Raw genomic sequence first — 13,562 nt, 5'->3', positions numbered from 1 at the left:
GAAGGAGGACACTGAAGGAGGACACTGACACTGAAGGAGGACACTGGTTTATACCATGTTCTGGTTGCAGGGTCATGAAATAGGCTACAACATCTAATATTCCCCTTCCTGGAGCGCTACTGGGTGTTCATACTGTTGTTCAAACACTCACATCAGACTGTTCCACATCAGACTGTTCCACATCAGACTGTTCCACATCAGACTGTTCCACATCAGACTGGACACATCAGACTGACACAGGCACCCTGTGTTTACGATTCTACCCAAAGCTGTTCATTATGGTGTGTTGAGTGTCATTTCTCTCCTACCTCTATCCTCTCCCAGCGGCTGGAGGAGATCATGAAGAGGACGCGTCGCTCAGATCAAGTGGAGAAGGTACGAACCACTATTGCTATATAACTGGATAGGGTATGTGTTTTACCAGGATTCAAATGATCCCACTCTCTCTCTCCCCTCTCTCTAGAAAGCCACTCCTCAAAAGAACATAGACGAATCAGGTAACTCCTTACATATCTGTCCTCTCAGTGGTCAATTCTTATAATACCATAGTATAGGTTCAGTCCCATATTCACAGTTCTTTTTATAATGAGTATCTCTGTGTTTTTGTGATTGGTTGCGTGTGTTTTTCTCCAGCGTCAAACTGTGATTCTCCGGGCCCCTCAGTGCGCCTGTCAGGGGCCGAGCACAGCGACCGCAACGGAGCCTCCAACCCTAACACTGACCCCAGCCTCAACACTGACCCCAGCACAGCACTGCTGCCACTTGCTGACGAGAGGTAGGACACACTACTACTAATAATACACTGCAACTAGAACATCTAATAAAGGATATTCCTCTCTCTCTGTGTGTCTGTCTCTCTGTGTGTCTGTCTCTCTGTGTGTCTGTCTCTCTGTGTGTCTGTCTCTCTGTGTGTCTGTCTCTGTCTGTCTCTGTCTCTCTGTTTCTGTCTCTCTCCCTGTCTCTCTCCCTGTCTCTGTCTCTCTCTCTCTCTCTGTCTCTGTCTCTCTGTCTCTGTCTCTCTCTCTCTGTCTCTCTCTCTCCGTGTCTCTCTGTCTCTCTCTCTCTGTCTCTCTCTGTCTCTCTCTCTCCGTGTCTCTGTCTCTCTCTCTCTGTCTCTCTCTGTCTCTGTCTCTCTCTCTCTCTCTCTCTCTCTGTCGTGGAAATTTCCTCTATTTACCAAATCATGGGAGCAAACCACACACAAGTCAGAGTTGGTTATCAAAGTCCATCTTTAATTATATCAGCTCTATCACAATCCTGTGACTCTCAGATAAATTCAGTGTCTATAAATGAATTCTCTGAGAGCCCCTTCTACATTTCAAATGAGGTCCTTTATAGCAAAGACACACACAGGATAAGACAGCATCGGCATAATTCATCGTTCAGCTTTGTCTCCTTTCTCAAACCCCAGAACCATAAACCAACCCTCCATATCAACAGGCATATATCAAATTGTCATTTCGATACAACCAATTCTAAATACAACCAATTCTAAATACAACCAATTCTAAATACAACCAATTCTAAATACAACCAATTCTAAATACAACCAATCCTAAATACAACCAATCCTAAATACAACCAATCCTATCTTGACAAGATCACAGAGACACACTGACTGGCACACAGACATTGTGGAGCCAAGAGATATGTTTACACATGATGATACTTTGACCTCTCCCCTCTCTGCGGCCCAAGCAACTTAGTCTTGACATAGAACAGATAACTGCAACCCCGCCACAGTATTATACAAACACATTCTGATGAGAAGTAACTTAGTCCTAACAGAGAACAGATACTGCAACCTCGCCACAGTATTATACAAACACATTCTGATGAGAAGTAACTTACAAACATATGATGAATATAAAACATATATGTTACCAACTAATTCTGATTATTCCACAACATCTCTCTCTCTGTCTCTGTCTCTCTCTCTCTGTGTCTCTGTGTCAGGGAGAACGGGTTGTTTGAGGAGGTGATTGTTCTCCCTGCTGACTCCAGACTTCCTCCTGGTGAGGAGCAGCATGTACCTACCACTGCGTTCCAGGAGAACGGGATCGTGAAGCCGCTGCGTGAAGGAGTAGATGACCCTCCAACACAACACACAGCAGGTCAATAGACATCATCTTCCTCTCTTCAGCTTGTATATCATTTTCACATTGCAATAAACAATTTACTCTTCACTATTTCCATCTCCACTTTGTAATGGAATTAGATTTTAAAACGTCAGTTTAATAGTGACTCTTCTCCTTGGCTCACAGATGTCTGATGGCTGGAAAACAGGAGATGGTGAGAGGTGGAGCCATGGACAGGGCCTCCTGGTGTCCAGGTTTCTCCCCATGTTACCAGAACCTCCTTCCAACGCTGCCCTCCTTCTCAAGACTTCAAACAGCATCTTCTGGCCTGGAGAGAATCTGTTCCCAACTCAACGCTGCCCTCCTTCTCAAGACTTCAAACAGCATCTTCTGGCCTGGAGAGAATCTGTTCCCAACTCAACGCTGCCCTCCTTCTCAAGACTTCTCACAGCATCTTCTGGCCTGGAGAGAATCTGTTCCCAACTCAACGCTGCCCTCCTTCTCAAGACTTCTAACAGCATCTTCTGGCCTGGAGAGAATCTGTTCCCAACTCAACGCTGCCCTCCTTCTCAAGACTTCTCACAGCATCTTCTGGCCTGGAGAGAATCTGTTCCCAACTCAACGCTGCCCTCCTTCTCAAGACTTCTCACTGCATCTTCTGGCCTGGAGAGGATCTGTTCCCAACTCAACCTAGAGGTTTCTACAGGGGTGAAGGGGATAATAAACCTAGAGATTTCTACGGGGGTGGATGATGTGGTAAACCTAGAGGTTTCTACGGTGGTGGAAGGTGAGGAGGTAAACCTAGAGGTTTCTACAGGGGTGGAAGGTGAGGAGGTAAACCTAGAGGTTTCTACAGGGGTGGAATGTGAGGAGGTTAACCTAGAGGTTTCTACAGGGGTGGAAGGTGAGGAGGTAAACCTAGAGGTTTCTACAGGGGTGGAAGGTGAGGTAAACCTAGAGGTTTCTAAGGGGGTGGAAGGTGAGGAGGTAAACCTAGAGGTTTCTACAGGGGTGGAAGGTGAGGAGGTAAACCTAGAGGTTTCTACAGGGGTGGAAGGTGAGGAGGTAAACCTAGAGGTTTCTACAGGGGTGGATGGTGAGGAGTTAAACCTAGAGGTTTCTACGGGGGTGGAAGGTGAGGAGGTAAACCTAGAGGTTTCTACAGGGGTGGATGGTGAGGAGGTAAACCTAGAGGTTTCTACAGGGGTGGAAGGTGAGGAGTTAAACCTATAGGTTTCTACAGGGGTGGAAGGTGAGGAGGTAAACCTAGAGGTTTCTACAGAGGTGGAAGGTGAGGAGTTAAACCTAGAGGTTTCTACAGGGGTGGATGGTGAGGAGGTAAACCTAGAGGTTTCTACAGGGGTGGATGGTGAGGAGGTAAACCTAGAGGTTTCTACAGGGGTGGAAGGTGAGGAGGTAAACCTAGAGGTTTCTACAGGGGTGGATGGTGAGGAGGTAAACCTAGAGGTTTCTACAGGGGTGGAAGGTGAGGAGGTAAACCTAGAGGTTTCTACAGGGGTGGAAGGTGAGGAGGTAAACCTAGAGGTTTCTACAGGGGTGGAAGGTGAGGAGGTAAACCTAGAGGTTTCTACAGGGGTGGAAGGGGAGGTAAAGAATAGTGTACACTACTGATTCATGTTTTAGTTTTATACTTATTGCTGTAAAGAATAGTGTACACTACTGATTCATGTTTTAGTTTGATACTTATTGCTGTAAAGAATAGTGTACACTACTGATTCATGTTTTAGTTTGATACTTATTGCTGTAAAGAATAGTGTACACTACTGATTCATGTTTTAGTTTGATACTTATTGCTGTAAAGAATAGTGTACACTACTGATTCATGTTTTAGTTTTATACTTATTGCTGTAAAGAATAGTGTACACTACTGATTCATGTTTTAGTTTGATACTTATTGCTGTAAAGAATAGTGTACACTACTGATTCATGTTTTAGTTTGATACTTATTGCTGTAAAGAATAGTGTACACTACTGATTCATGTTTTAGTTTGATACTTATTGCTGTAAAGAATAGTGTACACTACTGATTCATGTTTTAGTTTGATACTTATTGCTGTAAAGAATAGTGTACACTACTGATTCATGTTTTAGTTTGATACTTATTGCTGTAAAGAATAGTGTACACTACTGATTCATGTTTTAGTTTGATACTTATTGCTGTAAAGAATAGTGTACACTACTGATTCATGTTTTAGTTTGATACTTATTGCTGTAAAGAATAGTGTACACTACTGATTCATGTTTTAGTTTGATACTTATTGCTGTAAAGAATAGTGTACACTACTGATTCATGTTTTAGTTTGATACTTATTGCTGTAAAGAATAGTGTACACTACTGATTCATGTTTTAGTTTGATACTTATTGCTGTAAAGAATAGTGTACACTACTGATTCATGTTTTAGTTTGATACTTATTGCTGTAAAGAATAGTGTACACTACTGATTCATGTTTTAGTTTGATCCTCATCGCTGTAAAGATGAAATGGGATTTTTCTCACTCTTGCGTTTCTTCTGTAGAGCTTAAAAACATTTCCTTTCTGTTTTTGCTATTTTTTCTATGACGATCAGATTTAGTGATTGATTAACCTCCGAACCCAAAGATCCCGCCAAATTCACATCGTGTCAGTGATTTGATTGGCTCCTCTCTCAAAGCCAGTCAGCAGGAAGGGGTGGTTCCCCCCTGTAACAGACACCTCCTCCTCCTCTAGATGACTCTGTAGTGGAGGAAGGGGTGTTTCCCCCCTGTAACAGACATCTCCTCCTCTAGATGACTCCCTCTAGATGAAGGAAGGGGTGGTTCCCCCCTGTAACAGACACCTCCTCCTCTAGATGACTCCCTCTAGATGAAGGAAGGGGTGGTTCCCCCCTGTAACAGACATCTCCTCCTCTAGATGACTCCCTCTAGATGAAGGAAGGGGTGGTTCCCCCCTGTAACAGACATCTCGTCCTCTAGATGACTCCCTCTAGATGAAGAAAGGGGTGGTTCCCCCCTGTAACAGACATCTCCCCCTCCTCTAGATGACTCCCTCTAGATGAAGGAAGGGGTGGTTCCCCCCTGTAACAGACATCTCCTCCTCTAGATGACTCCCTCTAGATGAAGGAAGGGGTGGTTCCCCCCTGTAACAGTCATCTCCTCCTCTAGATGACTCCCTCTAGATGAAGGACGGGGTGGTTCCCCCCTGTAACAGACATCTCCTCCTCTAGATGACTCCCTCTAGATGAAGGAAGGGGTGGTTCCCCCCTGTAACAGTCATCTCCTCCTCTAGATGACTCCCTCTAGATGAAGGAAGGGGTGGTTCCCCCCTGTAACAGTCATCTCCTCCTCCTAGATGACTCCCTCTAGATGAAGGAAGGGGTGGTTCCCCCCTGTAACAGACACCTCCTCCTCCTCTAGATGACTCTGTAGTGAAGGAAGGGGTGGTTCCCCCCTGTAACAGACATCTCCTCCTCCTCTAGATGAAGGAAGGGGCGGTTCCCCCCTGTAACAGACATCTCCTCCTCCTCTAGATGACTCTGTAGTGAAGGAAGGGGTGGTTCCCCCCTGTAACAGACACCTCCTCCTCTAGATGAAGGAAGGGGTGGTTCCCCCCTGTAACAGACATCTCCTCCTCCTCTAGATGACTCCCTCTAGATGAAGGAAGGGGTGGTTCCCCCCTGTAACAGACATCTCCTCCTCCTCTAGATGACTCCCTCTAGATGAAGGAAGGGGTGGTTCCCCCCTGTAACAGACATCTCCTCTAGATGACTCCCTCTAGATGAAGGACGGGGTGGTTCCCCCCTGTAACAGACACCTCCTCCTCTAGATGACTCCCTCTAGATGAAGGAAGGGGTGGTTCCCCCCTGTAACAGACATCTCCTCTAGATGACTCCCTCTAGATGAAGGAAGGGGTGGTTCCCCCCTGTAACAGACACCTCCTCCTCTAGATGACTCCCTCTAGATGAAGGAAGGGGTGGTTCCCCCCTGTAACAGACACCTCCTCCTCTAGATGACTCCCTCTAGATGAAGGAAGGGGTGGTTCCCCCCTGTAACAGACATCTCCTCCTCCTCTAGATGACTCCCTCTAGATGAAGGAAGGGGTGGTTCCCCCCTGTAACAGACATCTCCTCCTCCTCTAGATGACTCCCTCTAGATGAAGGAAGGGGTGGTTCCCCCCTGTAACAGACACCTCCTCCTCCTCTAGATTAAGGAAGGGGTGGTTTCCCCCTGTAACAGACACCTCCTCCTCCTCTAGATGAAGGAAGGGGTGGTTTCCCCCTGTAACAGACACCTCCTCCTCCTCTAGATGACTCTGTAGATGAAGGAAGGGTGGGTGGTTGTTGTTTCGGCCACACAGCCAACAGATAGTTCAATATTCAATACTGTTCAATCGTTGACCCCTGGCATTTCTATGAATTCTAAAATAACCTTATCCGATAGATTTGAATCGTCTTATGATCACTATCAAGGGTTTATTAAATGAAGTTGATGCTGCTGCTATTTGACTTTCCTTTGCCTTATCATTTCACACAGAGAGAGAGAGAGAGAGAGAGAGAGAGAGAGGGGCAGTTCAGAGACTGTCAGAGAGTCTGCACCATAGAGAGATACATTCAAAGATGTTCCATTGAATTCAATGGTAAACACACAGTAAAGTAATGATATGCATTCCCAACATGTCAATAGTGTTTCAGGGGATTAGTTTGAGCAAGGCGAGGCACAGAATCACTCATCTTGATCAAATAATAGTTGAAAATAACTTGAATACATAGTTATTTGATATGCAAGGAGATGTATAAATCAGTAATGCTGTGAAGTCTGACTGCAACGCAGTTGATCTCAAAGACCGTGAAGTCTGCACATAGTAAACTAATTCCAAAGACCGTAAACACAGTCTGCACATAGTAAACTAATTCCCATATTCTACTACTCTTCAGCTCTCGGTTCTCTTAGCTTAGCACCAATGGTTCCATGTTATGTCAGAACCCTCTGAACTGTTAGCTTAGCACCAGTAGTTCCATGTTATGTCAGAACCCTCTGAACTGTTAGCTTAGCACCAATAGTTCCATGTTCTGTTAGAACCCTCTGAACTGTCACAGAACCATAAAACGTAGATATGGAATGATCTTAGGTCGTCTGTGACTTGATGTTCCATGGCCGGCATGCTGTCCTATCCTGGGCAACGGGTGGGGCAGTCATGACACGGTTGGGACTTGATTGACCTTTCTGTTCTATGATCTTTTAAAAGCACGTAGGCATTACTACCATCGCTTCCCAAATGGCACCCTAGCCATTACATAGTGCACATTTGGGATGCGGTCTACATTTCTTTCAAATGAAGGTTTGAAGGGGGTAACTACATGAAGAACATTAATACATATATTATATATTATGTATATATTTTACTAAGACTGACCACAAATAAACGGTCCTTCACTGAGACGGAGAAGGCTGAAAACAGAATGGGTTCTATAATATTACTCTAATGGTTCTAAACCATAGGGTGGGTTCTATAATAGAACTCTGGTTCTGAACCATAGGGTGGGTTCTATAATAGAACTCTAATGGTTCTGAACCATAGGGTGGGTTCTATAATACAACTCTAATGGTTCTGAACCATAGGGTGGGTTCTATAATAGAACTCTAATGGTTCTGAACCATAGGGTGGGTTCTATAATAGAACTCTAATGGTTCTGAACCATAGGGTGGGTTCTATAATACAACTCTAATGGTTCTGAACCATAGGGTGGGTTCTATAATACAACTCTAATGGTTCTGAACCATAGGGTGGGTTCTATAATAGAACTCTAATGGTTCTGAACCATAGGGTTGGTTCTGTAAGAGAACTCTAGTGGTTCTAGGGTTCTTCTGACTCCGTGCTCCTGTCTGGCTTCATAGTAACTGCTTGTCAGAGCTTCTGTCAAGTCGTTTCCCAACTGTTCCATCTGTATAGCATGTCAATAAAACACATTGTGTCTGGAGGATGTTTCTGACTGTTTTTCTGATTGTTAATACACATCTGACCAGCAGAGGGCAGACTATACCACAGCCTGCAACAGCCTCGTCTACTGGTACAATCTGGAAGTGGATGAAATAAATGGATATGTGTGTGTGGTTATATAGCCTGGGTGGTGAGAAGCAGCACAGGCCTCTTGATTTGGGCCGGAGCTCCTCAGTTAGTGTGATCATCTTTATAGATGTTGTGGTGTTAATGGTGGATAAGGTGTCTGTCTGAGGGGCTCTGGGAGACAATAGGTCCAAGTCAGACCTACAGGGATGTTCCAAATGGACCCTACTGTATATCCTGCATGCACTAGCACACTATATAGGGAATAGGGTGCCATGTAGTGCACCGTATAGGGAATAGGGTGTCATGTAGTGCACTATATAGGGAATAGGGTGCCATGTAGTGCACCGTATAGGGAATAGGGTGTCATGTAGTGCACTATATAGGGAATAGGGTGTCATGTAGTGCACCGTATAGGGAATAGGGTGTCATGTAGTGCACCGTATAGGGAATAGGGTGTCATGTAGTGCACCGTATAGGGAATAGGGTGCCATGTAGTGCACCGTATAGGGAATAGGGTGTCATTTGGAACACAACAGGCCCAAATTATACAGCACTTTAAATGAACCACACCTTTTAGACGACTCACTAGTCAGACGACACTCTGCTACTGAACGGTGGGACAGTACAGGCTAGTCAGACGACACTCTGCTACTGAACGGTGGGACAGTACAGGCTAGTCAGACGACACTCTGCTACTGAACGGTGGGACAGTACAGGCTAGTCAGACGACACTCTGCTACTGAACGGTGGGACAGTACAGGCTAGTCAGACGACACTCTGCTACTGAACGGTGGGACAGTACAGGCTAGTCAGACGACACTCTGCTACTGAACGGTGGGACAGTACAGGCTAGTCAGACGACACTCTGCTACTGAACGGTGGGACAGTACAGGCTAGTCAGACGACACTCTGCTACTGAACGGTGGGACAGTACAGGCTAGTCAGACGACACTCTGCTACTGAACGGTGGGACAGTACAGGCTAGTCAGACGACGCTCTGCTACTGAACGGTGGGACAGTACAGGCTAGTCAGACGACGCTCTGCTACTGAACGGTGGGACAGTACAGGCTAGTCAGACGACGCTCTGCTACTGAACGGTGGGACAGTACAGGCTAGTCAGACGACACTCTGCTACTGAACGGTGGGACAGTACAGGCTAGTCAGACGACGCTCTGCTACTGAACGGTGGGACAGTACAGGCTAGTCAGACGACGCTCTGCTACTGAACGGTGGGACAGTACAGGCTAGTCAGACGACACTCTGCTACTGAACGGTGGGACAGTACAGGCTAGTCAGACGACACTCTGCTACTGAACGGTGGGACAGTACAGGCTAGTCAGACGACACTCTGCTACTGAACGGTGGGACAGTACAGGCTAGTCAGACGACACTCTGCTACTGAACGGTGGGACAGTACAGGCTAGTCAGACGACACTCTGCTACTGAACGGTGGGACAGTACAGGCTAGTCAGACGACACTCTGCTACTGAACGGTGGGACAGTACAGGCTAGTCAGACGACACTCTGCTACTGAACGGTGGGACAGTACAGGCTAGTCAGACGACACTCTGCTACTGAACGGTGGGACAGTACAGGCTAGTCAGACGACACTCTGCTACTGAACGGTGGGACAGTACAGGCTAGTCAGACGACACTCTGCTACTGAACGGTGGGACAGTACAGGCTAGTCAGACGACACTCTGCTACTGAACGGTGGGACAGTACAGGCTAGTCAGACGACACTCTGCTACTGAACGGTGGGACAGTACAGGCTAGTCAGACGACACTCTGCTACTGAACGGTGGGACAGTACAGGCTAGTCAGACGACGCTCTGCTACTGAACGGTGGGACAGTACAGGCTAGTCAGACGACGCTCTGCTACTGAACGGTGGGACAGTAAAGGCTAGTCAGACGACACTCTGCTACTGAACGGTGGGACAGTACAGGCTAGTCAGACGACACTCTGCTACTGAACGGTGGGACAGTACAGGCTAGTCAGACGACACTCTGCTACTGAACGGTGGGACAGTACAGGCTAGTCAGACGACACTCTGCTACTGAACGGTGGGACAGTACAGGCTAGTCAGACGACACTCTGCTACTGAACGGTGGGACAGTACAGGCTAGTCAGACGACACTCTGCTACTGAACGGTGGGACAGTACAGGCTAGTCAGACGACGCTCTGCTACTGAACGGTGGGACAGTACAGGCTAGTCAGACGACGCTCTGCTACTGAACGGTGGGACAGTACAGGCTAGTCAGACGACACTGCTACTGAACGGTGGGACAGTACAGGCTAGTCAGACGACACTCTGCTACTGAACGGTGGGACAGTACAAGCTAGTCAGACGACGCTCTGCTACTGAACGGTGGGACAGTACAGGCTAGTCAGACGACACTCTGCTACTGAACGGTGGGACAGTACAGGCTAGTCAGACGACGCTCTGCTACTGAACGGTGGGACAGTACAGGCTAGTCAGACGACACTCTGCTACTGAACGGTGGGACAGTACAGGCTAGTCAGACGACACTCTGCTACTGAACGGTGGGACAGTACAGGCTAGTCAGACGACACTCTGCTACTGAACGGTGGGACAGTACAGGCTAGTCAGACGACGCTCTGCTACTGAACGGTGGGACAGTACAGGCTAGTCAGACGACACTCTGCTACTGAACGGTGGGACAGTACAGGCTAGTCAGACGACACTCTGCTACTGAACGGTGGGACAGTACAGGCTAGTCAGACGACACTCTGCTACTGAACGGTGGGACAGTACAGGCTAGTCATCACTGGAGAATAAACTGGATGAGCTCTGTTTGAGACTATCCTGTCAACGTGATCTGATGAAATCTAATGTAAATATATATCTAGCCTGTTTTTTTTTAGGGGAGGGGGGTGTGTCTCTTTAACAAGAACTGTTCTCTAATATTAAGGAATTACTCGGTTCTGCTCGCCTGAGTTTTAAATGATTATTTTTTGCACCTTTATTTAACCAGGTTGGACAGTTGAGAACAACTTCTCATTTACAACTGGAGCAAAATAAGTGAAATAACAGCCCATCCAACTACCTCATCCCCGTACTATTTACAGGTGAGCTATGTACAGTCGTGACCAAAAGCTTTGAGAATGACACAAAAATTCATTTCCACAGTTTTCTGCTTCAGTGTCTTTAGATATTTTTGTCAGATGTTACTATGGAATACTGAAGTATAATTACAATCATTTCATAAGTGTCAAAGGCTTTTATTGACAATTACATGAAGTTGATGCAAAGAGTCAATATTTGCGGTGTTGACCCTTCTTTTTCAAGAACTCTGCAATCCGCCCTGGCATGCTGTCAATTAACTTCTGGGCCACATCCTGACTGATGGCAGCCCATTCTTGCATAATCAATGCTTGGAGTTTGTCAGAATTCGTGGGGTTTTGTTTGTCCACCCGCCTCTTGAGGATTGACCACAGGTTCTCAATGGGATTAAGGTCTGGGGAGTTTCCTGGCCATGGACCCAAAATATTTATCTTTTGTTCCCCGAGCCACTTAGTTATCACTTTTTCCTTATGGGAAGGTGCTCCATCATGCTGGAAAAGGCATTGTTTGTCACCAAACTGCTCCTGGATGGTTGGGAGAAGTTGCTCTCGGAGGATGTGTTGGTACCATTCTTTATTCATGGCTGTTTTCTTAGGCAAAATTGTGAGTGAGTCCACTCCCTTGGCTGAGAAGCAACCCCACACATGAGTGGTCTCAGGGTGCTTTAATATTGGCATGACACAGGACTGATGGTAGCGCTCACCTTGTCTTCTCCGGATAAGCTTTTTTTCCGGATGCCCCAAACAATCGGAAAGGGGATTCGTCAGAGAAAATGACTATACCCCAGTCCTCAGCAGTCCAATCCCTGTACCTTTTGCAGAGTATCAGTCTGTCCCTGATGTTTTCCTGGAGAGAAGTGGCTTCTTTGTTGGCCTTCTTGACACCAGGCCATCCTCCAAAAGTCTTCGCCTCACTGTGCATGCAGATGCACTCACACCTGCCTGCTGCCATTCCTGAGCAAGCTCTGTACTGGTGGTGCCCCGATCCCGCAGCTGAATCAACTGTAGGAGATGGCCCTGGCTCTTGCTGGACTTTCTTGGGCACCCGGAAGCCTTCTTCACAACAATTGAACCGCTCTCCTTGAAGTTCTTGATCATCCGATTTATGGTTGATTTAGGTGCAATCTTACTGGCAGGTAAGGTAACCATGGTTGACAAAGGAAGAACAAGGATTCCAAGCACCACCCCTCCTTTTGAAGCTTCCAGTCTGTTATTCAAACTCAATCAGCATGACAGAGTGATCTCCAGCTTTGCAATTCATCTGATTATTATTCATGGAGACTTCATACCTGTGGTGTAAATACTTTTCAAGTTACAGTATTTCCTTGATAACCTTTTTAATGGCATCACAAAATAACAATTAATTAGTGTTCTATAGATCATCACTGACCATTCCACACATTCAGTTAGAAATATTGTATCGTATTTGTTTTTTGAACAGAGATTCAGCAGGAAAAAGGTATGTTAACAAAGAACACTCTTTGGTGGAAGATCTCTCTGCATCTCTTCTCCATTAATGTACGACACGGAGCTGAGCTGCCAAACCGTCCCACTTCTGTGGGTGAGAGAAGTCTGGTTACTGTCAACCGTCAGCCAAGATCACCTGACCCATTCGACTCCTGACAGTACAGTCATGACAGTTGTGAAATAAGTTATAGAAGTGGTAGTGTCTACAGTAGTAATGGTAGTGACTGGTTATAGTTATAGTAGTGGTAGTGAATACAGTAGTAGTGGTAGTGACTGGTTATAGTAGTGGTAGTGACTGGTTATAGTAGTGGTAGTGAATACAGTAGTAATGGTAGTGTCTGGTTAAAGTAGTGGTAGTGACTGGTTATAGTAGTGGTAGTGTCTGCAGAAATAATGGTAGTGACTGGTTATAGTAGTGGTAGTGACTACAGTAGTAGTGGTAGTGACTGGTTATAGTAGTGGTAGTGACTGGTTATAGTAGTGGTAGTGTCTGGTTATAGTAGTGGTAGTGACTGGTTATAGTTATAGTAGTGGTAGTGAATACAGTAGTAATGGTTGTGACTGGTTATAGTGATAGTAGTGGTAGTGTCTACAGTAGCAATGGTAGTGACTGATTATTGTAGTGGTAGTGACTGGTTATAGTAGTGGTAGTGACTGGTTATAGTAGTGGTAGTGTCTACAGTAGTAATGGTAGTGACTGGTTATAGTAGTGGTAGTGACTGGTTATAGTAGTGGTAGTGACTACAGTAGTAATGGTAGTGACTGGTTATAGTAGTGGTAGTGTCTACAGTAGTAATGGTCGTGACTGGTTATAGTAGTGTTATTGACTGGTTATAGTAGTGATAGTGTCTAACAGCAGTAATG

The 13,562-nt window shown here is 46.0% G+C and overlaps 1 protein-coding gene and 1 long non-coding RNA gene across 2 annotated transcripts in view; both read left to right on the top strand.

Moving 5' to 3' along the window:
• LOC139415464 (ensconsin-like) overlaps nucleotides 1-2,305 on the top strand; it is a 59,476-nt gene extending 57,171 nt beyond the window's left edge. The window contains exons 15-19 of the mRNA XM_071163556.1: nucleotides 325-375; nucleotides 464-497; nucleotides 634-775; nucleotides 1,957-2,114; nucleotides 2,265-2,305. Coding sequence (XP_071019657.1) covers nucleotides 325-375; nucleotides 464-497; nucleotides 634-775; nucleotides 1,957-2,114; nucleotides 2,265-2,272 — 393 coding nt within the window. The 3' untranslated portion in view covers nucleotides 2,273-2,305. The remainder of the gene's footprint in view (nucleotides 1-324; nucleotides 376-463; nucleotides 498-633; nucleotides 776-1,956; nucleotides 2,115-2,264) is intronic.
• A 3,251-nt stretch (nucleotides 2,306-5,556) lies between these two features.
• Nucleotides 5,557-6,572, top strand: LOC139415463 (uncharacterized). Its single transcript, XR_011634961.1, has 2 exons — nucleotides 5,557-5,617; nucleotides 6,395-6,572. It is a non-coding gene; the product is annotated as an uncharacterized lncRNA (long non-coding RNA).
• The last annotated feature ends 6,990 nt before the right edge of the window (nucleotides 6,573-13,562 follow it).

Source organism: Oncorhynchus clarkii, chromosome 8, assembly GCF_045791955.1.
Source record: "Oncorhynchus clarkii lewisi isolate Uvic-CL-2024 chromosome 8, UVic_Ocla_1.0, whole genome shotgun sequence".
Taxonomy (NCBI): domain Eukaryota; kingdom Metazoa; phylum Chordata; class Actinopteri; order Salmoniformes; family Salmonidae; genus Oncorhynchus; species Oncorhynchus clarkii.
The sequence above is the reverse complement of the archived record's forward strand: the minus strand, read 5'-3'. Positions and strand labels throughout refer to the sequence as shown.